This window comes from Capra hircus, chromosome 19 (assembly GCF_001704415.2).
Source record: "Capra hircus breed San Clemente chromosome 19, ASM170441v1, whole genome shotgun sequence".
NCBI classification, from domain to species: domain Eukaryota; kingdom Metazoa; phylum Chordata; class Mammalia; order Artiodactyla; family Bovidae; genus Capra; species Capra hircus.
Genome location: NC_030826.1, coordinates 39383140 through 39402235, shown reverse-complemented (window position 1 = coordinate 39402235; position 19096 = coordinate 39383140). Strand labels below are relative to the sequence as shown.

The 19096-nt window shown below is 39.6% G+C and overlaps 1 protein-coding gene across 2 annotated transcripts in view; it reads left to right on the top strand.

Moving 5' to 3' along the window:
• Positions 1 to 18255, top strand: part of FBXL20 (F-box and leucine rich repeat protein 20) — a 98297-nt gene extending 80042 nt beyond the window's left edge. For both annotated transcript variants that reach the window (XM_018065000.1, XM_018065001.1), the window contains exons 8-15: positions 566 to 692; positions 2028 to 2102; positions 4481 to 4611; positions 6256 to 6316; positions 7227 to 7271; positions 8870 to 8926; positions 9912 to 10124; positions 11490 to 18255. In XM_018065000.1, the coding sequence (XP_017920489.1) occupies positions 566 to 692; positions 2028 to 2102; positions 4481 to 4611; positions 6256 to 6316; positions 7227 to 7271; positions 8870 to 8926; positions 9912 to 10124; positions 11490 to 11597 (817 nt within the window). In that variant the 3' untranslated portion in view covers positions 11598 to 18255. The remainder of the gene's footprint in view (positions 1 to 565; positions 693 to 2027; positions 2103 to 4480; positions 4612 to 6255; positions 6317 to 7226; positions 7272 to 8869; positions 8927 to 9911; positions 10125 to 11489) is intronic.

Here is a 19096-nt window from a genome sequence, read left to right as displayed (position 1 = left end):
TTTCCAAAGAATGCCCTAGAGCTTGGGATTCTTCTATAGTTTAAATGTGAAATCAAAAAATGAAATAGTATTTGATAGAAGGCAGAGGTCTAATATCATATATCCAAAATCAGCCTGTGTAAAATATACCCTAGATATGTCCCAGAAAAGAAAAATTTGCAGATCCTTTGTAATTTTTAAAAGAAAATTTTCCATGTCCTCATTACTAATGCTTTGAAAAGTGCTTGAATTGTTTGATAGAAAAATTTGAGATTGAATCTGATTCTTCCTTAATTACTCTGTTAACTTGAATGAATGAATCACTTAATTTCCATTTCCTGTCTGAGACTGTTACAGTTGTGATAAGTGCAGAAAGAATATATTTTGAATATCTGGAAAACAACATTGTGCTTGAGCTTGTTAAGGTAGATTTGAGCTAGTCCTCCTGGTGGTGTCTCCCACGTGAACACTGCAAGCATTGATAAATGCACCTTTTGTTGTTATGGAGTAACCAATAAAATGAGACACTGGTGCCTTTGGAGTTGGATTTAGTCATATGTTTGTTTCATTTTGTTTTATTCCTAAGTGAGGGATGTCCACTGTTGGAGCAATTAAACATTTCCTGGTGTGACCAAGTAACCAAGGATGGTATCCAAGCTCTAGTGAGAGGCTGTGGAGGTCTTAAAGCCTTATTCTTAAAAGGCTGCACACAGGTAATAATAACTCCCTGTCTTAACTTTAGATTGATAGAGGCACCATGAGCTTGGTGGGCAGCCCAGGATGTTGGCTAGAGAGATACGTAGTTGTGTGTTACTGACCAAAAACCCATGCTTACCCAAAATTATTTTCCCTAGAGTGAAAAAGTAGAGGAGGGAATTCCTTGGACGCCACACTTCCACTGCAGGGGGCATGTGTTCAGTCACTGGTGGAGGAACTAAGATCATGCATGCCATGCAGCATGGCCTTCCCACACCCCCACCCCGGCCCCGCAAAGAGGAGAAGAATTAACACCTGACCAAAGATAAAATTTTTGAGGAGAGGCAAAGATGAGGAGACAAAATCATATAGAACAGGTGCTGTTGGCAAGAAGGGTTTCATGTAATTTAATCTGAAAAGAAAACATGCTAGGTTGTCACTGCCTGAGACTTTGAGCTGGATGTGCAAAGTTTATAGCAACCTACATTTTATAGTGTTGATGCTTATTTCCTGCCAGTCACATCACAAATCTAACATATTTTGTCATTAAAATTTTTAATATCTGTGTTTTAGAGTGGGGGAAAGAAGGAATTGACATGGTAACAGCATGTGAAAGGAAATGATCAAGAGTGGGTTTAGAAGTGACTGACAAAGTAGGGCTATGCTCTTATTCCCCCTTTTTTATATTAATGTTTGCTAAAACCAGGCCTTGGGTTCTGTTTTTTTTTAATGCCCTCATTCTTTCACCATAATGGGAGGATTTCCCATTGTTTGAAACAGAGCTTCGAAAGTATGACTGCCTTAAAACAACAGCTTGAAAGTCTGGTTATTTATGGAACCCTGAAAAATATTGATTGGGATGCATCATTATAGTCAAGTTACTTACCATCTGGTCTCAGCACTGTACTCATAGCAGTGATCTTCCAGCAGCAGATAAACTGCAGATTCCTTTCTCAGCTCCTGCTCCCAAAAGTTTGTTAAGGAACTTGACATGGAGTATAGAAATGTGAAAGTTACTTTAGTTTCAAAATCCTTCAGGAGAAAGCCATGAAGCATATTTAATTTATCAGAAGAAATATCCATGAACACTAGGCAGTGTTTATCTTTCCCTTGATTTGGTGATATGAATTTAATGTGGCCAAAACTGATGACAAAGACTAATAACTGTACTGGTCATATGAATTGCACTTTCGTATGGTCATTTGAAACTTGGTTAGCTACATTTAAAATGTATTGATGAATGTGTACACTCTGTGTGTGTATGTACACTCTTAAACCTTTAAGATTTTAAAGTTTTAAAATACCAAACAATATCAATAATAGTTTTTTCTCTCTCTTTTTAATTTTTCTAGCTAGAAGATGAAGCTCTCAAGTACATAGGTGCACACTGTCCTGAACTGGTGACTTTGAATTTGCAGACTTGCTTAGTAAGCAGTCCTTCCAACCACTCTTTTGTGCTAGTAATTCATTTCAGTAATGTTATTATAAGAGTTTCAGTCATAATGACCAGCAGTTTGTCCACTTCATCCCTGAGGATTCAAGTAAACATCATGCTTTTTTACATGCTCAGCAGTGCTCACTCCTAGGGCCTTTGACGTAGATGAGATAGAGAGTAGCTTATACAGAATTCCAAGTAAGCTCAAGTATAACCTCACCCCTTTCTCTTCTACTTAGGAAAACTTACCTTTTAGAAGTAAATTATTCATAAACTTTGGCCTTTAAAATATTTTTGGTAAATTAATTGCAGTCACATCAATTTAAGATCTATCAGTGAGTCATGACTATTGGGGACCACTGATATAAGTAGATGACAAGCAAAGTATACCCTTTAAATTATTCTCTATCAACTTTTTTGTGTCTATCACAAACCCCCTGGCTTTTGCTCATAGAATTAACTGAAACCATTCAGGATCCTAGAGCAGTGACAGTACACCTTTAACTTTGCTCTCTTGCCTTATAAATTACATATGTGTGTTACTTTGGAGTAAGAGCCTCTCATTGCAGTGAAAAAAGTTAGTGAGGGTTTTCCTTCTTTTTGCTAAACCTTCTGGTTATTATACTTTCTGTTTATTCTTTGGTCACTTGAGACTTAAGAGCACAGTGGTCATTTTAGGGTGACACATACAGGGCCATGTTTTGTGCAGTTTAAGCATCCTGTCCTTCCAGCCCTTAAGCTGCTACTGCTAAGTCGCTTCAGTCGTGTCCAACTCTGTGCGACCCTGTAGACGGCAGGGATGGTGCTAAAAATAATCTGTTTAAGATGCTCCTAGAGACTGAGTTAAGGAGATGATACTTTGATTCCCATAGTTGCTAACTACCAGAAATTTGCCTACTTTCATTTATGAAACTAAAGTATTTGGCCTGAAAGAAAGATCTTACACAACTTTTGTAAACATGAAACTGTCATGTTACAGTGATGGGAAAAAACTTACACATCTTCAGATTTTACTTACGTACACATGCACAGATACTATATGTTTATGTCACATACATATAAATACATACACACCATTCCTACCATTTACCGTTTTAGTTTCATTTCCTCTACCCTTCTGGCATAAAGAACCAGCTCTGTCATGTGTTTATTTTACTGTTTACCTTCACCCAGATCTCAGGGCATGAGTCATTTCATCCGTCATTCCTGTGCAATGTGATGAAATGATTCTCAGCATTCATAAGACTTCTTGAAGTTTCTGCCCGAAACTGTTGAAGTGACCAAAGTATATACTTAATGCAGTCTCTTTTTCTTGACTAATATGAAAACATAAAAGTTTAGTAGATTTTTACTCTTTTTAAAAATCATGAGTATTGGTAATATGACTTTCTTCATCTTTTTTCCTCAGTAATCCCTTACAGACTTTACAACATGAAGGAAAAAAAGGCAGCACAGCCCTCACAATACTTTCCTGTGTATATATGCCTTATCAACTCATTCTTATGACAAATCTTGTATCTGTCTTTACATCCATTTTTCAGTTGTATCTTCTACAATACTGAGAGCATACTGATTTAAGCAGTGAATAATTAAAGTGTGAGGGTTTTTTGTGTGTTTTTTTTCAGTTGTCCTTACAACCGAAGAATACTGCTTGATTAAACAGAAATGACAGGAAAGCTTTATTCTGAGGCTTAGCAAAATTAGTGAATCTATCAAGATAAGGATAAATTAAAATATTGATCATATCCAACACAAGATGTTTGTACATGACATCTTTTTTTTTAATGTAACATCTTCTGTGTTCTTTTTCATTTTAAAATTAAAATAATAATTTGAAACATACAAAATTTGAGTTGGATACATCTGTTTCTCTCCATTAAATTAGGATAGTCTTTATATTATAAAACAAATTTAGAAATAAATGGATCTATGGTTGATGTTAGACTGTAGTAGCATCATCCACAGGTTGTTAAAGTAACTTAGTATCAATTTTGAACTTGTAAATGTGTTTATACTGTTAAAATACTGCTGTTCTTATCTGTTTTCTAGGTTTTAAAATCATTTAATTGAACCTACACCAAGATGCACCCCATGCTGTTCCCAGTCCTGTTACTCCCATTAGGTTAAAAGAACCCCATTATAGCTTCTTCCCTTTGCACCAGCAATGAGCACAGATTCTCTTGAAAAGTAAATCAAAAGGAACTGGAAGGAAGAAAGAAAGTGTTCATTTTCTTTTAGGTCTGCTACGTGATTAATATCAAATCCGCTTTTATTTCTTTTGGGCACTTACTTCACAGAGGTAACTTTTTTTTGTCTTTATCTTCTGCTCAGTTACTGATAACTATGGGTTTTTCCCTCTTGTTTTTTTAGCAAATCACAGATGAAGGTCTCATTACTATATGCAGAGGGTGCCATAAGTTACAGTCCCTCTGTGCCTCTGGCTGCTCCAACATCACAGATGCCATCCTGAACGCTTTAGGTCAGAACTGCCCTCGGCTTAGGTAAACATTTCTTGTTTATCTCAAAAAAATCAGAGAAAAGGAGCAGCGGCCTCCACTCATGCTCATTCCTTGGAAACTTGAAATTTCTAAGGTAGACTCTACAAGGCCACTACTACGTTTTCAGATGCCCACCTACTTGCTTCCTACCTCACTTGATTACATATAATCGGCCTGAACCTGGGAGTAATAGTCCCATTTTCTACTTCTTGCTGTCCATACTAGAATATAACTAGTACTAAAATACCAACATTTTATCTCATTACTTGAGAAAATAAATAAAGGGATTTTCTCTTATTAATGCTTTCATGTAATTTCTTTCTGAAGAAAATTTAGAGAGGCCTATCTATTCTGTTGTTGTAATGATGTCAGGTACATAGCGGGGAATATTTAAAGCGAAAAAACAACTCCTCTTTTGTACTGATGGTTTTAAAGCAAACTTGATTTCTCTGTGGCTCCTGTTCTCTACCTGAGTACAAGATTAGCTGAATATTTACTAAGAATGCTATGTTAGCAGACATGTGGTATCAAGCCCATATTGATTTTTGGTCTTTAAAACAAAGCTTATGTTGTACTTACATATTAAATGTGTCAGCCATTGTTTTCAATGACTTACAAATATTAATTCATTTAATCATCATAATGCCATGTAAGCACTGTTATTACCTCTATATTATAGATGAGAAAACCAGAGCACAAAGAGGTCGAGTAAACGGTTCAAGGTCTCACAGTTAGTAAGGGCAGGAATAAGTGTTCAGTCCCAGGCAGTGTAGCTCCAAAACCTACAAAACCACGTTTCTTACCTATAACAATCATTGTAAACCAATAAAAACTTTCTTAAAACTTTTTTGTAATGACCTGGCCATGGGCCTTTATATGGTTTTGTTTTGGTTGTTTTTTTTTTTTTTTTTAACTTTTTTAGTAATTTGTAAGCAAACATACAGTGTTCTCCAGTACTGTCATACAGACACCACCAGACTTTGCACAGAAAAAAGCTACTACTTTTGATTCCCCAAGCCTGTGGTTGGTGTTTAGGGTTGTGTTCAGCAGTTCCTGAATAGGAGAGAGACTGCCAGCTCAGCTTCTTTCTCTGCTGGGCCTCCCTGGAAGTCTGTGGGAGGAGGCAGGAATCTTAAGGATATTTTTTTCATATATATGGAATTTCTTATTTGGGACAGGCCTGTGATTAACCAGTCCCTTCATCGTATTTTTAAAAGCTGTTTAAATCTGAGTGAACCTACATGTGAAATAGGGAAAGAGAATAATTTACTTTAGCAGCAAGATTAACTGAAACAGAGTATTTATCTCCATTCCCTTTGTTTTCTAGGAGCAGGCTGCCCTCTGGGGGTAAGCAGTATGCTATCACGAAGGCTTTTTAGTGCATTTATCATGCATTTTGGCATTAACTACAAGCTTCTATTATATTCTTCTGATTGCGTCACCCTGAAATATATTTACAGGATCACTTTTTGATGACTCCATGAAAGAGAATGGCAAGATCTGTATACAGACTTGCTTAGCTGTGAATGTCATTCTGTGTTACATAGATCTTAGGGAATAGGAGGCTGTTTTCTTAAATTCTTGCTCTTTTAATAGATCCAGTTTTCAGGGACCAAGGGGTTGACTTTCACTTTGTTTTTTTAACAGAATATTAGAAGTGGCAAGATGTTCTCAATTAACCGATGTAGGCTTTACCACTCTGGCCAGGGTAAGTGTTTTCTTCAGGTTCTGTAGGCTTTGTTCAGGATTTTTAATTTCAGAAGAATGAGCAACATAGGGAAATGTAGGGGGTAGAAAATTGAGGTATGGGATGTGGGAGAATATATCTGTGGTTGGTGTTCCTGAGCATTCTTGGGCTGAAGCTTCAGGTAAATGCCCTGGAAAGGTAGACATGTGTTGGAGAGCATGACACTCCTTCAAGAGACTTGATTTTCCACTTTTTCATAAGATGCTAGGTTAAACTGAGCAGGCATTTCCTAGTGCTTTGTGAAAGAAATTTACTTGGTTATTTGGTATGCAACTGGTGAATGAATGTTGAAAAAAACATGTAAACCTAATCTAAATGGAGAGATTTTAAGAGATTTTCTGTATTCTCCACAAGATATTAATACATGAAGGGGCTTTTAAGTCACTGTATAATAGTATTTAAAAGTATACCATCTTTGACCAGTGTAATACACCACGAGGAAGGGCATTTGCTTTCAGGGCAGATCAATGGAATACTAATGGGGGAGGGAACAAGAGGCAGTACTTGGCATAACTAGATTAGGACACAGATTCCCTTCCTAAGCCTCCAAAGAAATCATTTTCACTAAATTGTTTTTGGTTGAAAGGATCTCTATATTATCTCAGTGAATATTCAGGAAATTTATTCCTTTGGACTTCTAAGATATTAGACAATTTAAGTGTGGAATAATTGAGAAATTCACTATGATACAGTCCTTTTTAAAAAGTGTAAGTAATGGAGTAAGGTAGGAAATGGTATTAAAATGACACCAGTTCTGAAGCTCTTGAGATTTCATTGTTATATTTAATACTATTTCTTAGTTTTCTGACCTTAATTTTTTCCTATATTTTAAATGTTTTTTCTATAATGTTGGGTTGTTTGTATTTTGTAGAATTGCCATGAGCTTGAAAAGATGGACCTGGAAGAGTGTGTTCAGGTAAGATTGTGGATTTTTACTTGTAAATACAGTATAATAGAAATGTACATAATACATGCATGTCGAAACATTCAATTCCCTACCCTCACATATTGTAGAGCCTACTGGCTCTCCATTTATTGAGGTATCCTCCAGGCATACCAGGCACAGGTGCTCATGCAATTTGTGCTAGGAAAATACATGTCATCAGTAAGGTTGCCATTGAAAAGAAAGAAGGATCAGGCATTCAGATCATAAAGATATTAAGATATTTCTTTAGATCTACAGGGTTATGATACTAGTAAATAATGAAAGCCCCACAACACTGATAGATATCTTTCCCTTTTTAGCTTAATTGGACCCAGAACCTCATATATCATTAACCCTAGAGACCCAACTCTGTGTGGAACCCTGTCCTTCAGGCAGGCAGACTTACTACCTTATTAACGCTTTCTTTTACCAATGTTAAGAGCTTCGAGTTTATTAGTTGGGTAGGGAGAAATTTTAAAGGGGGACTCCTGAAAAGAAGATAGAGGACTTCCCTGATGATCCAGTGGTAATGAATCTGCCTGCCAATCCAGGGGACATGGGTTTGATCCCTGGTCCAGGAAGGTTCCACATGCCACAGGGCATCTAAGCCCATGCGCCATAACTGCTGAAGCCTATGTGCCCCAGAGCCCATGGTCCACAGCAAGAGAGGCCATTGCAGTGAGAATCCCGAGCACCGCAACTATAGTAACCCATGCTCACCAAAACTAGAGAAAGCCTGTGCACAGCAACGAGGCCCAGCACAGCCAAAATAAAAACTTAAAGAAAGCAGTGAAATTTTTTAATGGTAAAAATAAAGAAGAAAAGATACTTCAATAACTATAGCCGCTATATATTCAGTAACTGTATATACTCCAGGTGACACTACTTGGTACCTGTCAACCCTTACTAGAACGTGTTCACGCATGTCTCTTGCGCATGCCTGTGTGTCCTTTCCGGTGCCACTCCTCCTGAGTGATGCATACACGCTTGCCCACTGTAATCCCCCACCCCCTGCCATTTCTTCCCCCCTGTGGAGTTATGTGAAAAGAAATGCTGATTTATTTTTCATCCTAAGATAATTATGAAAGACTGTTGTTTCTCAGGAGTTTTTCCTTACTGAATGTTTGTAGTTAACCCAGCAGCTTCTTTCTGCCATCCTTGAGGAAAATAACTGACATGCCAGTTACCAGTCCTGAGTTGTGGCATTGCTTATAAAAATATGGGTCAGATATCTAAAAACTTGAGGATGTTCCTACATTAATCTTTTTTCATGGAACAATGTCTGACTCACTTCTGTGATGGCTCTAAGGAGGTCAAACAAAGTCCAGTGGATAAAAGTTATGAGGGGACAAGTTTTCGTTTATTTCAGAAACAATTTTCAACAGACCTGTTCAAAGATGACTAGGTGAATTGAAGTCTAGCCTGGATAGATTCTCAAAAAACAGGTTCTGGTAGCTGATGGGATTTCAACTTTAAGATTCTGTTGTTTGATGATTATCAGGATATCAGTCTGGAAGTGTAGTCAAATGTGGTATGGCCCATGAGTTTTTTGCAGTTACATCTAAAATAAACTTACATGTTTCTTTCAGATAACAGATAGCACATTAATCCAACTTTCTATACACTGTCCTCGACTTCAAGTATTGGTGAGTTTGACTTTGGAAATTTTATATTTATTGGATTTACTCAAAACTGAGCTCTATTGGTGTCTGGTTACCATCTTGGGAAAGTATATTTCTCCAAATTGTCAACCTACAGAAGACCGTGGGAGGACTTGTCTAAAGGGAGAAAGATAGAAACTGGAAAAGTTAAATGTTTCCTCTGTCAGTGCTTAGAGACTGAAAACTGACAAGAGATTTTCTCCCTCCTGCGTGAATTACACTCCAGCTTGAATGATGCTTAAGTTTCCAGAGATCCAAGAGATGAGATGGCCCCAAATACAGTCTGCTTCTCCTTGGGACTAAACGTTCCTACAAAACAGAACCAGTCAAAGCTTTACGTTGAGGGTGTCTCTGCTCCTGCTTCCAGTAACACTGTGAGAAGGAATTCAGGTTGTCTGTTCTGTGTCTAGGCTCATTCTTGGTGTTCTGTGGCATGTTTCAGTCAAGGGTTCTGGGTTTCACGTGGAGGAACCAGGGATTTAAGGAAAACTTGTAAAGTTAACAGGTGACCACATCTTACAGCTGTAAGAATCATCTTCAGGTAGTAAACTTATTTGGGCATGGCCTGCATCAGGTATTCAATATTGAGTCCAAATTTCAAAAAAATTTTTACAGGAAAAGCTTGAGCCCCGCCTTGTCCCAGTAAGAGAGGAAAAGTATTAATTAATAATTTGTATGTCAAGAGGGCTGTGGGAGATGTCTTATTTTGTTTATGAACTATTCCACAGTCATTATAGGAATTCACAAGATGTATTTAGAATCACCCGGAGAAATGTTCATCATTGATTATCAAAAGCAGAACCCCACTGACTCTGATAGGCATTCTTCATTTCACCACATGGCTCTAGTGATGGCTTGATACATTTCGGAATCAAACCAGAAAGCTCTTTTTCCTGATTACACCCAGGCCTCTGATTCAAAGAATGCCATTAAGTATTTCAGTGTCCTTCCCTGCTCTATTTGCCTGCAGAGTCTGTCTCACTGTGAGCTGATCACAGACGATGGAATTCGTCACCTGGGGAACGGGGCCTGTGCCCATGACCAGCTGGAGGTGATTGAACTGGACAACTGTCCCCTAATCACAGATGCGTCCCTGGAACACTTGAAGAGCTGTCACAGCCTCGAGCGGATAGAACTCTATGACTGCCAGCAAATCACGCGGGCTGGAATCAAGAGACTCAGGGTAAAGATGGCAGCATCACCCTCTGGCTCTAGTTTCTCAGCACTCTTTCCTTTTTTCCCCCCTCCATTTCCTCTTCTAAGGTTTAGATTCCTGTGATATTTGTATTTACTTGGATTTTCAACAAAGAGAAAAAAAGATGGCAGGCAAACCTAAGGGTAGATAGTTCTTTCCTATTGTTCCTGATGGAAGTTTAGCAGGATGAAAAGAAATCATGAAAAAATATTTACTTAAATGGGGTTTAAATTTTTTAACTGTATAGCCTTTCATATCAAACTCTTGTGCTGGGGATCTTTTTCTTTTTAAGACAGCAAATGGTGGTTGGATCACCGTTTTTTACCTTTTCTTTTTGCCCCATCCTTCTTAACAGACTCATGTATAGCCAAATCACTGAAAGACAGGTTGCCAGCAAAGAGGTTATAAAAGACTGGATGAATCTTGGTGTTGGATTGTTCTGCTCAACAGACATTTATTGGAACATCTGCTCCACACCGGTTGTGGGAAAGGCACTCTGCTTAATTTGGCCCTTACAACCAACCTTTAAAAATATCTGTGTTGGCCTTAATAGTATCTGAGTGCATAAAGGAGCAGCAGGTTTAAGTTGAAGTTCCAGTTGACCTCAGTTCCACCTCTCCCTTTAGACCTGGAGGACGGAGGATGTAACTGCAGTGGGAAGGCCTCGCATCCATATCTCTTCTTTACCAAAAGAGGAAAGTCACAGGTCATCCAGAGCTGCTTCTGTGGCCTACAGTCCCTAGGCCTGCCTGGCTGGATTCCACCCCAGCCAGGGATTCCACCTCTGAATCCTCAAGAATCACTTAGCACTCTTCTGCTGTAGCTATCTGTGTGCATGTCTAAACTCCTAAGTTCCCTAAGAGCAGGATCTCTATCTTGACCATTGTCCCTTTACAGAACTAGCACAATGCCTTGAACATAGTAGGAGTTTAGAAACCATTTATGTTGTAGATGTTAGAAGCATGTTAGTTAAAAGAGGATAATGGGTTTTTTAAGATATCAGAGGAAACATTGTCAATGATGGCTTGGAAAAAGTCAATTTTTAAGTTTATATAATTTCTTCCAGCTATGGGAATCCGACCAGGAATCCCTTTGGGACAGGTTAAGAGATTAGCATGACTTTTGCCCCCAGTTTTATTATTATAGAAGCAGCGACCAAAAGGTATATGAGCCGATATGGTCTTTGAGAATAACCTGCGATGGTATGAAGTAGAACCTAGGTCTCGACCTGCTGTCTGTGCTCAGCCTCTGTTCTGCCTTCATGTCCACTCCGTCCCTCTGGTTTTTCTGAAAAGCAACCTTGCTGTTTCTGTTGAAGGCCTCCCTCTTAGTAATGTTTCTGTCTTGTTGCAGACCCATTTACCCAATATTAAAGTCCACGCCTACTTCGCACCTGTCACTCCACCCCCGTCAGTAGGGGGCAGCAGACAGCGCTTCTGCAGATGCTGCATCATCCTATGACAGTGGAGGTGGCCAGCCTTGGTGAACTGAGCATTTAATGACACTTCTAGAGTTACCGTGGATCTCCATTGGAAGCAACCCCAGTGTTCCGGGCAAAGGTTACAAAGAGAGGGCGGCGTCCAGATCCCCAGAGCCACACATAAATATGCATACCCACTCTTACCCTGACCCAGTCTGTCTCTGTGACCAGGGGACTGAGTTCGTGCTGGCTTTATCATGTGGATTGGTAAAACTTAACCATTCCTGTTGGATGTGCCCAGAAGAAAATCATAACCAAGGTAGATGGAAGGGGGCATTCCAGCAAACCCAGTGTTACTGCTACTGTGGTTTCTTTATTTTGTTAAGGGGTTTCTTTGGCAATTTTGGAACAACAACTGCAGTCCTCCAGGGTCAAGGAAAGCATAGAAAAACAATACATGTTGTATCAGGGACCAGAGGGAAAATTTCTTTGCATCCTATAAATGGTAGCCATCCATTGTGAGATGACTAAAGAGCTGCTGTGCTTCCTTGTTCCCATGCCAACATGCTGAGCATGCTCACAAAGAAGGCTTGTCCATTCCTCCTCCTGTGTTGTAGTATTTGGCCCAGAGGTTTGCTAAATGGTTGCATTGAAATCACTGTGGTCCAGATGTGATGACCTGTTCACTCAGATCGTCAGCCTCTGTAGCACACTGTGCACCTGTCTTTCATTCTCCGCTGCTCCCTCCTGCGCTCTTGCTCAGTCTGTCATCTGTTCATAGTCTGCTCACTCACACTCAGTTGTTACTCTTTTGCTGCTGTTGTGTTTACAGTTTGCATTTTGGATGATTAGTTGGGGTTACCAAGCATTTTCAAAAGAGACATTATCAATAAATATTTTTTTAATTCTAAATTTTGCCATTAGGGGACCCTGCCTGAATCTTTGCCAGTCAAGAAGAATTATGAGAAGTTGAGCTAAGACTATTTTGATGAAAACAAACTTTGCCTTTTGGTTTTTGTTGTATCTTGTGATAAATGATAATATGCATGATACACCTAGTATTCCCCCCTGCACATTTTTCCTTCCATCTAACTTAATGAGGAGAGAGAAATGCATTATTAGGAAAGAGTGGAATGGCAAATCCCAAAGCTGAAACTGAAAGCCACCGCCACCAAAGCTCAAATATTGTGTATTGACCAAAATCTAGGTGTGATCAGTGGCATCTCTTGATTTGTGCCTGTGAGATTTGTCCTACTTTAGCAGGAATGCTGCTCGAGGAGTTGTGCGATTGAGCTGGGCTGTTTCTCTTTTTTTCCTCCCATTTCAGCTTATCAGGGATGCGAGAATGACCCTATCACAGCTGGTCAACTGTATATCAGTGTTTGGTATCATATCTAATGTTGGAGCCTCAAAGGACTAGAACCTTTCAGAACCCATCAGCCATCTCTCTCTTGAGCTCCAGGCTTTCCATGAATGAAATATCAGAGAAGCCAGGTAAAGGCATTGGGGTGGCAGAAAGAGAACATTGAGAGGAAGTAGGGGGTTCAGTGTCTTGGGCAGCCTGGTCACCAGAACTTAGAGCAGAGTATTCAGTGCCCATGACTCACAGTCAAGAAGAAGTTCCCCTCATCGAAAAAAAAAAAAAAATCATAGAGGATGAGGGAAGTAAAATGAGTTTCTGAAGTATAAGAAGTAGATTTCTAAACATCAAGGTTAGAGACCTTGTGTGATTTTTTTAATAGGGTGACTTTTGGTTTTTTAGGACATTAATGTGCAGCCCACCACAATCTTAGGTCATCTCCTACATGATCCAAGCTGTTAAAAGTCTTGTTTTAATGCTGCAGGTGTTAGTAATACAAGCATATGTAAGAATAAAATGTGATTTAGTTTTCCATAAGCAATTAGTTGAAAAGGTCCTAGGAATCTACTATCCACCATTAGTTAGCATGTTAAATTTATTTTAAATCTTATTTTATTATTACACCCTTTTAAAAGCTTACGTTATGTGTATTTTTCATTTCCTTTCCCTTATCCTCTTTTCAGGTTACCACATAAGGAATATATTTTTTTAAAGTGAAACCCACTCTCCTGGCTATATCCCACATATATACATATACACATTTCCACACATACTTCTAGATGTGGTTGAAAATATTCAGATCCCCAGGTAACTCACTCAGACAAAACTAATATATATATGTATGTGTGTATATGTATTTAGGGGGCAACAGCTCTAACGTACAAAGTTTAAAAAAAAAAATAGTGCCTGAATAAAACCTTGATTTATTAGTGAGTGTGGATTTTAATTTCCCAACAGTTGAAGTTCTTGAGGTACTTCTTTATTTAAGAAAGGAACAAACCTATTCACTAGTACATGAATGTCTTGAAAATGCTGTTTCTCTTCTCAAAGAGTGCACCCATGTGCAAGTCTCTCTGGGCTTGTGCGGGTGAGAACAGAATCAGTGAGAGAATAAAGGCCCTGGAGTGTGCAGCACTGGTGTGTATATGGTCAGGCAGGAGCCTTGTTCCTTTCTCAAGAAAACTTGGGACCCATAAAGCTTGGAAGGACATGTATTTTTATGTCAATCTGAAACCTGTGTCAGTTGATACAGGACTTTGAGAACCCATGGTTAGTTTTGGTCAGGTGGAAAGGGGCCTGTCATTTGAACGTAATATTTCCTGACTCAACATTAGGAAAAACTTAGGTCCCTTTGTCTGATTCCGGAGTGTGCCTTCAATTAAAAAAAAAAAAAAAACAGAGTGAAAAGTGAGAAGAGATTTGGGCAAAGTAAGAAGGTATCCTCAAAGTTATTACACATCCAGCTCATCTCTTTTCTAAGCATCCTTTTCCCGTTATGTTTTCTAGCATCATCAGTATCTTTTATATCTTCATTGACCCTACCTATGAAGGTGATGGTTTCCAGCTTTTTTTTTTTTTTTTTCATAGGCTTCTCCCATTTCCTTTCTATACCCATCCTTGCCTTCTATTTAAAGCTTCACTCCCAGTGATACTGCAAATTTATTTCCATGTCTTCAATCTGGCTTCCTCTCTGAATTCTTGTCCTGATCTGGGCAACCTTGAATTCAGTAACCGTAAGGCAGCTCAGGCCATTTTTCACTGAGTGATCTTTGATGTTTGTTTACTGAATTTGAAATCGAACTGTCAGATATAAGGAATAAGGGAATCTGGCTTCTTCCCTTTTTTCCAATATTTGGAATATGAAAGCACGTTGTGCTTTTATGTAAAAAATATTTCTCATCTTATTCTGCTCTTTAGTGGATGTAAAATATTTCTTAAGTGGTTTTTATAAATTTCCACATCCATTAAGTTGATTTAGTAGACATGTAAGTCAGAAATTTTTCATATTCCTTATATCATCTTTTAGAGGGAAATCTGGTGAATATTTTTATGATGCTTTATTTCAGGCTTTCCAAACTGTTTGAATGGTTCAATATAGCTACAGTGCTGTAGCAGTCAAGTTCTTTTATTTCTTCTAATTGCCTTGTAAAATGCATTGTTACTGGTTTGATAACCCACAAATGCCATGGGAGGCTAAACAAAGTATGAGTTGGAACCTTAGTTTGAAATTGTTAGGAAGTGTAAGAGTATCCCAGGAAAGAAGAGTTGGTTTCCTGCCTGCCTGTGGGCGGGGTATCCTTGGTGACTATGTTATTTAGAGCAAGGAGCACTTGGTCATAGTGGACCCTTGTCCATTTAATGTTTATTGGGCTGAAAGTCAGATTGCTCATGACAGCTGCCACGAGAGAGGAAGGGTTTAAAGGAAATCGGTCTGTTCTGCTTTTTTCCCCTCCCTGTGTGCATGATTTAAGAATAATTTTCTATCCCTGTTGTGCATCCTGGCTGACAGACTTCCTTCAGTGGTATGCTTTGAGCTTCTGGAACATTTTATTTAAAAATTGCCTTCTCTATCTGCCCACCAGTTCTAGGATCTTTAACCACCTCAAACCTAGGCCATGTGAATTAGTCAAGTCTTGTTTGATAAGACAGACAGGGTGTTTCATTGGAGGTCGTGAGGCAGAACCCTCCCCCTTACAATGATCTTGGACCAAAGAACCCTAAAGTGGTAGGAGGGTGAGGGGAGTTAAAAAGTCTCAGCCTCTCACCTTTATTTCTATCATAAATGTTAAGTAGAAGATTGGAAGATACAGAAAGCTGTATACAACCATTTCAGTAGGGTATAATTAATCCAAGTAATTTGGCTTGTATTTGCTGTGTCCAGATGTCCAAACATAACATGTTGACATCTCCAGCAAGAGAGCATGCTGCTCTAACTTGCCCTCTCACTTGAAACTTTCTACCATTTGAGGCAAGTGAGTTTTCTGCATGAAGGGCTTCTGCAGCCCACTCACCCCCCTGCCCCATACCCCAAGGCAAGTCTACCTGTTTTGCCCATTTTTATCCTTAAGAACATCAGTTCCGCATCTCTGGAGCCTTTAATCCTTAGGAAAGTCAGTAAGAACTTCTCAGCTGAGTCTGAGTGAATCTTTGGAGCCCAAGAGAGTTATAGTTAATTTTCAGCAGGAAAAAAAAAATCGTTGGACAAGTTTACATGGGTGTTAAGAAAAAATGCCATAATGTAATTCTTCCATCTCTGCCTCCTGTTTTTGTTGAGTAAGCCCTTGGTAGAGGTTAGTTCCCAGGTGTTGAGACTCAGTGCTTCCTCAGGCAGGGTGGTTCACTGCCCTTTTAGGAAAAAGAACCATGAACAACCAAAACTATATCAGTTGACCCTTTTTGTTTTCTGTATTTTTCAGTGTTTTGTTTTGAAGAATCAGGGTGGGGAAATGGTAGTTGCAATTCAAAGTAAAGGAGAAAATTGGTTCTGGAACTGGGGTACTTTGCTTCAGGTACGAGCATCTGTCCTGAATATGTACAAACAACTGCCTCGCATGTGAGCAGATTTACTTTCCATCTAATGAACTCCATGCCCTTCTTCCTGGCAAGGAGGGCTTCTACTTTGCACACAGCAGACCAGTGTCACCCAGAGGGGGATCGGCACCACTGAACACCACCAGTGCTTCCCAGCAACTTCTGGGCGTGATTTCTACCAGAGCAAGAGCAGGTAGGAAGTAAATGAGAATCCCCATCTCAGGGAGAGATGAGGGAAGAGAGCTGTCCAGACACATGTATTCTCAACTGCCGTACCCCCAAGAACCCAGGAAAACCTTTGAAGTAATTTTTTTATTTTTTTAATTAAAGTGAAGGAAGAAAGCTTTGCCCCACTAAGTTTTGGCTTGCAGTGTCTCATACTACTTGTTATTAATTCAAATCTGTCCCACACTGCTGCTCACATACATGTATGTGTTTGTTACCTTAGCCTAACCCTTCTCATCCCCTGACGTCATTATTCTGTTTTCTTTTTTTTATGGCACTAGTGAATGAGAACCTAAAGTCTTAGAAAATCCGAACGTGAAAAAGGAGTCTCTAACTGGCATGGTTTGATTAATTCCTTTACCTTTCCCTGCCTAAAGACTTGAATGATTTTCTTTCCTAGTGCTATATAATAGACCTATAATAAGTGAAACCTTTGCTGCTACTTTTCTGGGTTTACATCAGTTTTTTAATTTTTTTTCCTCCCCTTCCCTTAAGAATAATTTCTTATCTGTGCTTCTCTGATGACTGTTAATTTCTAATAAGTACAGGAAGAGGTGAGCCTGAGATTTCTTCTCTCACTTCCCTCCTTACTCTGCCCCTGAAAAATACACTAACCTCTAACATATACAGGATCTGTGAGATGGGGCTCATCGTAAGATACTTGGGGATTTTTTTTTTTCCCTCACCATGCTGCAGCTCTCAGAGCTGGCCCCTGAGGATCTGTGACTACCCAGTCCGAAGAGTTGCTCTGGGGAGAGAAAGGCCTTAATTTTGCCTTTCTCCATTCCTATTTTATGATCACCCTTCAGATGCCTCCCATTCTGGCTGCCTCTTTTTTCCTCCTCCCAGGAATTTTTTTCCAGGTAACCTGCCTCGGTCATTTCCCAACTCCTCTCCTCACCTTTGCCCACCTTCCAGTGACCCTGAGAGCACAGCCCTGAGAAACAGGCCTGTGCAGAGCTCAGAGAACTGTGAGGACTCCCCCTGCCTGTCAGACTCTGCTTGGGGACAGAGATGGATGGGTAAATGGTGCTGTGGGAGAAATTTTACCTTCAGATCAGGCTGTTTGACCCTTGCACTGCCCCGCCTCCACCCCCACTCCCTGAGGAAGGGGTAAAATGCAGAGAATGGCTGACTGGCAGGGTCTGATCCCCAACATCGCTGTCTGGCCTAAGCCCTGTCCAGCCATTCGGCCTGCCCTGGAGTGAGAGCTTTGGTGTGTGGGAGCCACTCTTGCTTGTTTCCCCACCAGGCCTGCCCCAACACTTAGCCAGTCCCTGGGGCCAACACAGTTCCTCTGTGGTGACTTAGCAGCTTCCATTAGCTGTCCAAGCAACTGTGTTTCCACCCAGTACTTTTGGCGCTTGAGATTGGGGGGTGGGGGGGAGGGAGGGTTATTTAAAATAAATAAAATCCAAGGTGGCAGTAGAGGATTCCTTTTGCTTTAAAAATCTTTGGACTTAAAAAAAAAAAAAATGTTTTTTATATATAAATATATAAAGTAAATTGTTATGTAACTATTATTGTTTCCTGTATGTTCTAATTTCTGTTTTATGATGTAATTAAAGAAAATAAGCTGTGAAGACTTTTCATTTTGCTGCGGAAATAGCCTGACTTGTAGCTAAGATTCTTAACGTCCTTGAACCCTTGGTGTGTAAAGGCCCCTGAGGTTCAATCTTTTTGGCATCTTTATTTTTTTTTTTTACTATCCTTTAATTAGTACTCTTCATTAATTTTTTTAAGTATTTAGTATCTTTTTAATAGCCTTATTAATACACCACTCCACTTGTCTCTAAGAAAAATGAAGACATAATATAAATCAGAGTTTCTAAACAACGTTTGTCTTAATTAATTTGATAGTAACAGTTCAGTCTGAGTCCCTTATCTGTGCAGAGCACTGCCCTTAGACTAAAAAGGACTGAGGGAGTAGTGTAATGGTTAATCAAATAAATTCCATGTTGACCCCTCTATCTCAGTTCTTGGCCAGTTAACCCCTCTATCTCAGTTCTTTGTTGGTAAAGTAGGGACAACAGTACTTGTAGAGTTGTGAAGATTAAAAGCAATAATAGTGGCATACAGTAAACATGTTACCTGCTTTGATTTCTTCATTTCAGTATCTAGTCTGCTTGGAGGCTCCTAGCTTGAAAGGTAAACAAAGGCTAAAGGCAGTGGTGCCCCTATCCTTCTGTGGAGAGAGGGACGAGAAGTGGAGCCGGATCAGCTACCTCGATTTAGGTCTCAGGGTGTCTGCCCTGCCCTGAAACACCCCTGGGGAGCCCTGTGGAATCATGGGCCTCACCTGAAATCCACTCATGCCACATGAGGTAAAGGCCTAGTCTGGATTGGTCATCTGGGGTCGACAGGGTCCCACACTCCCTTCCAGGGGTACAAGCAGATGCCTGCCCCCTTCCTTGTCCTTATTGA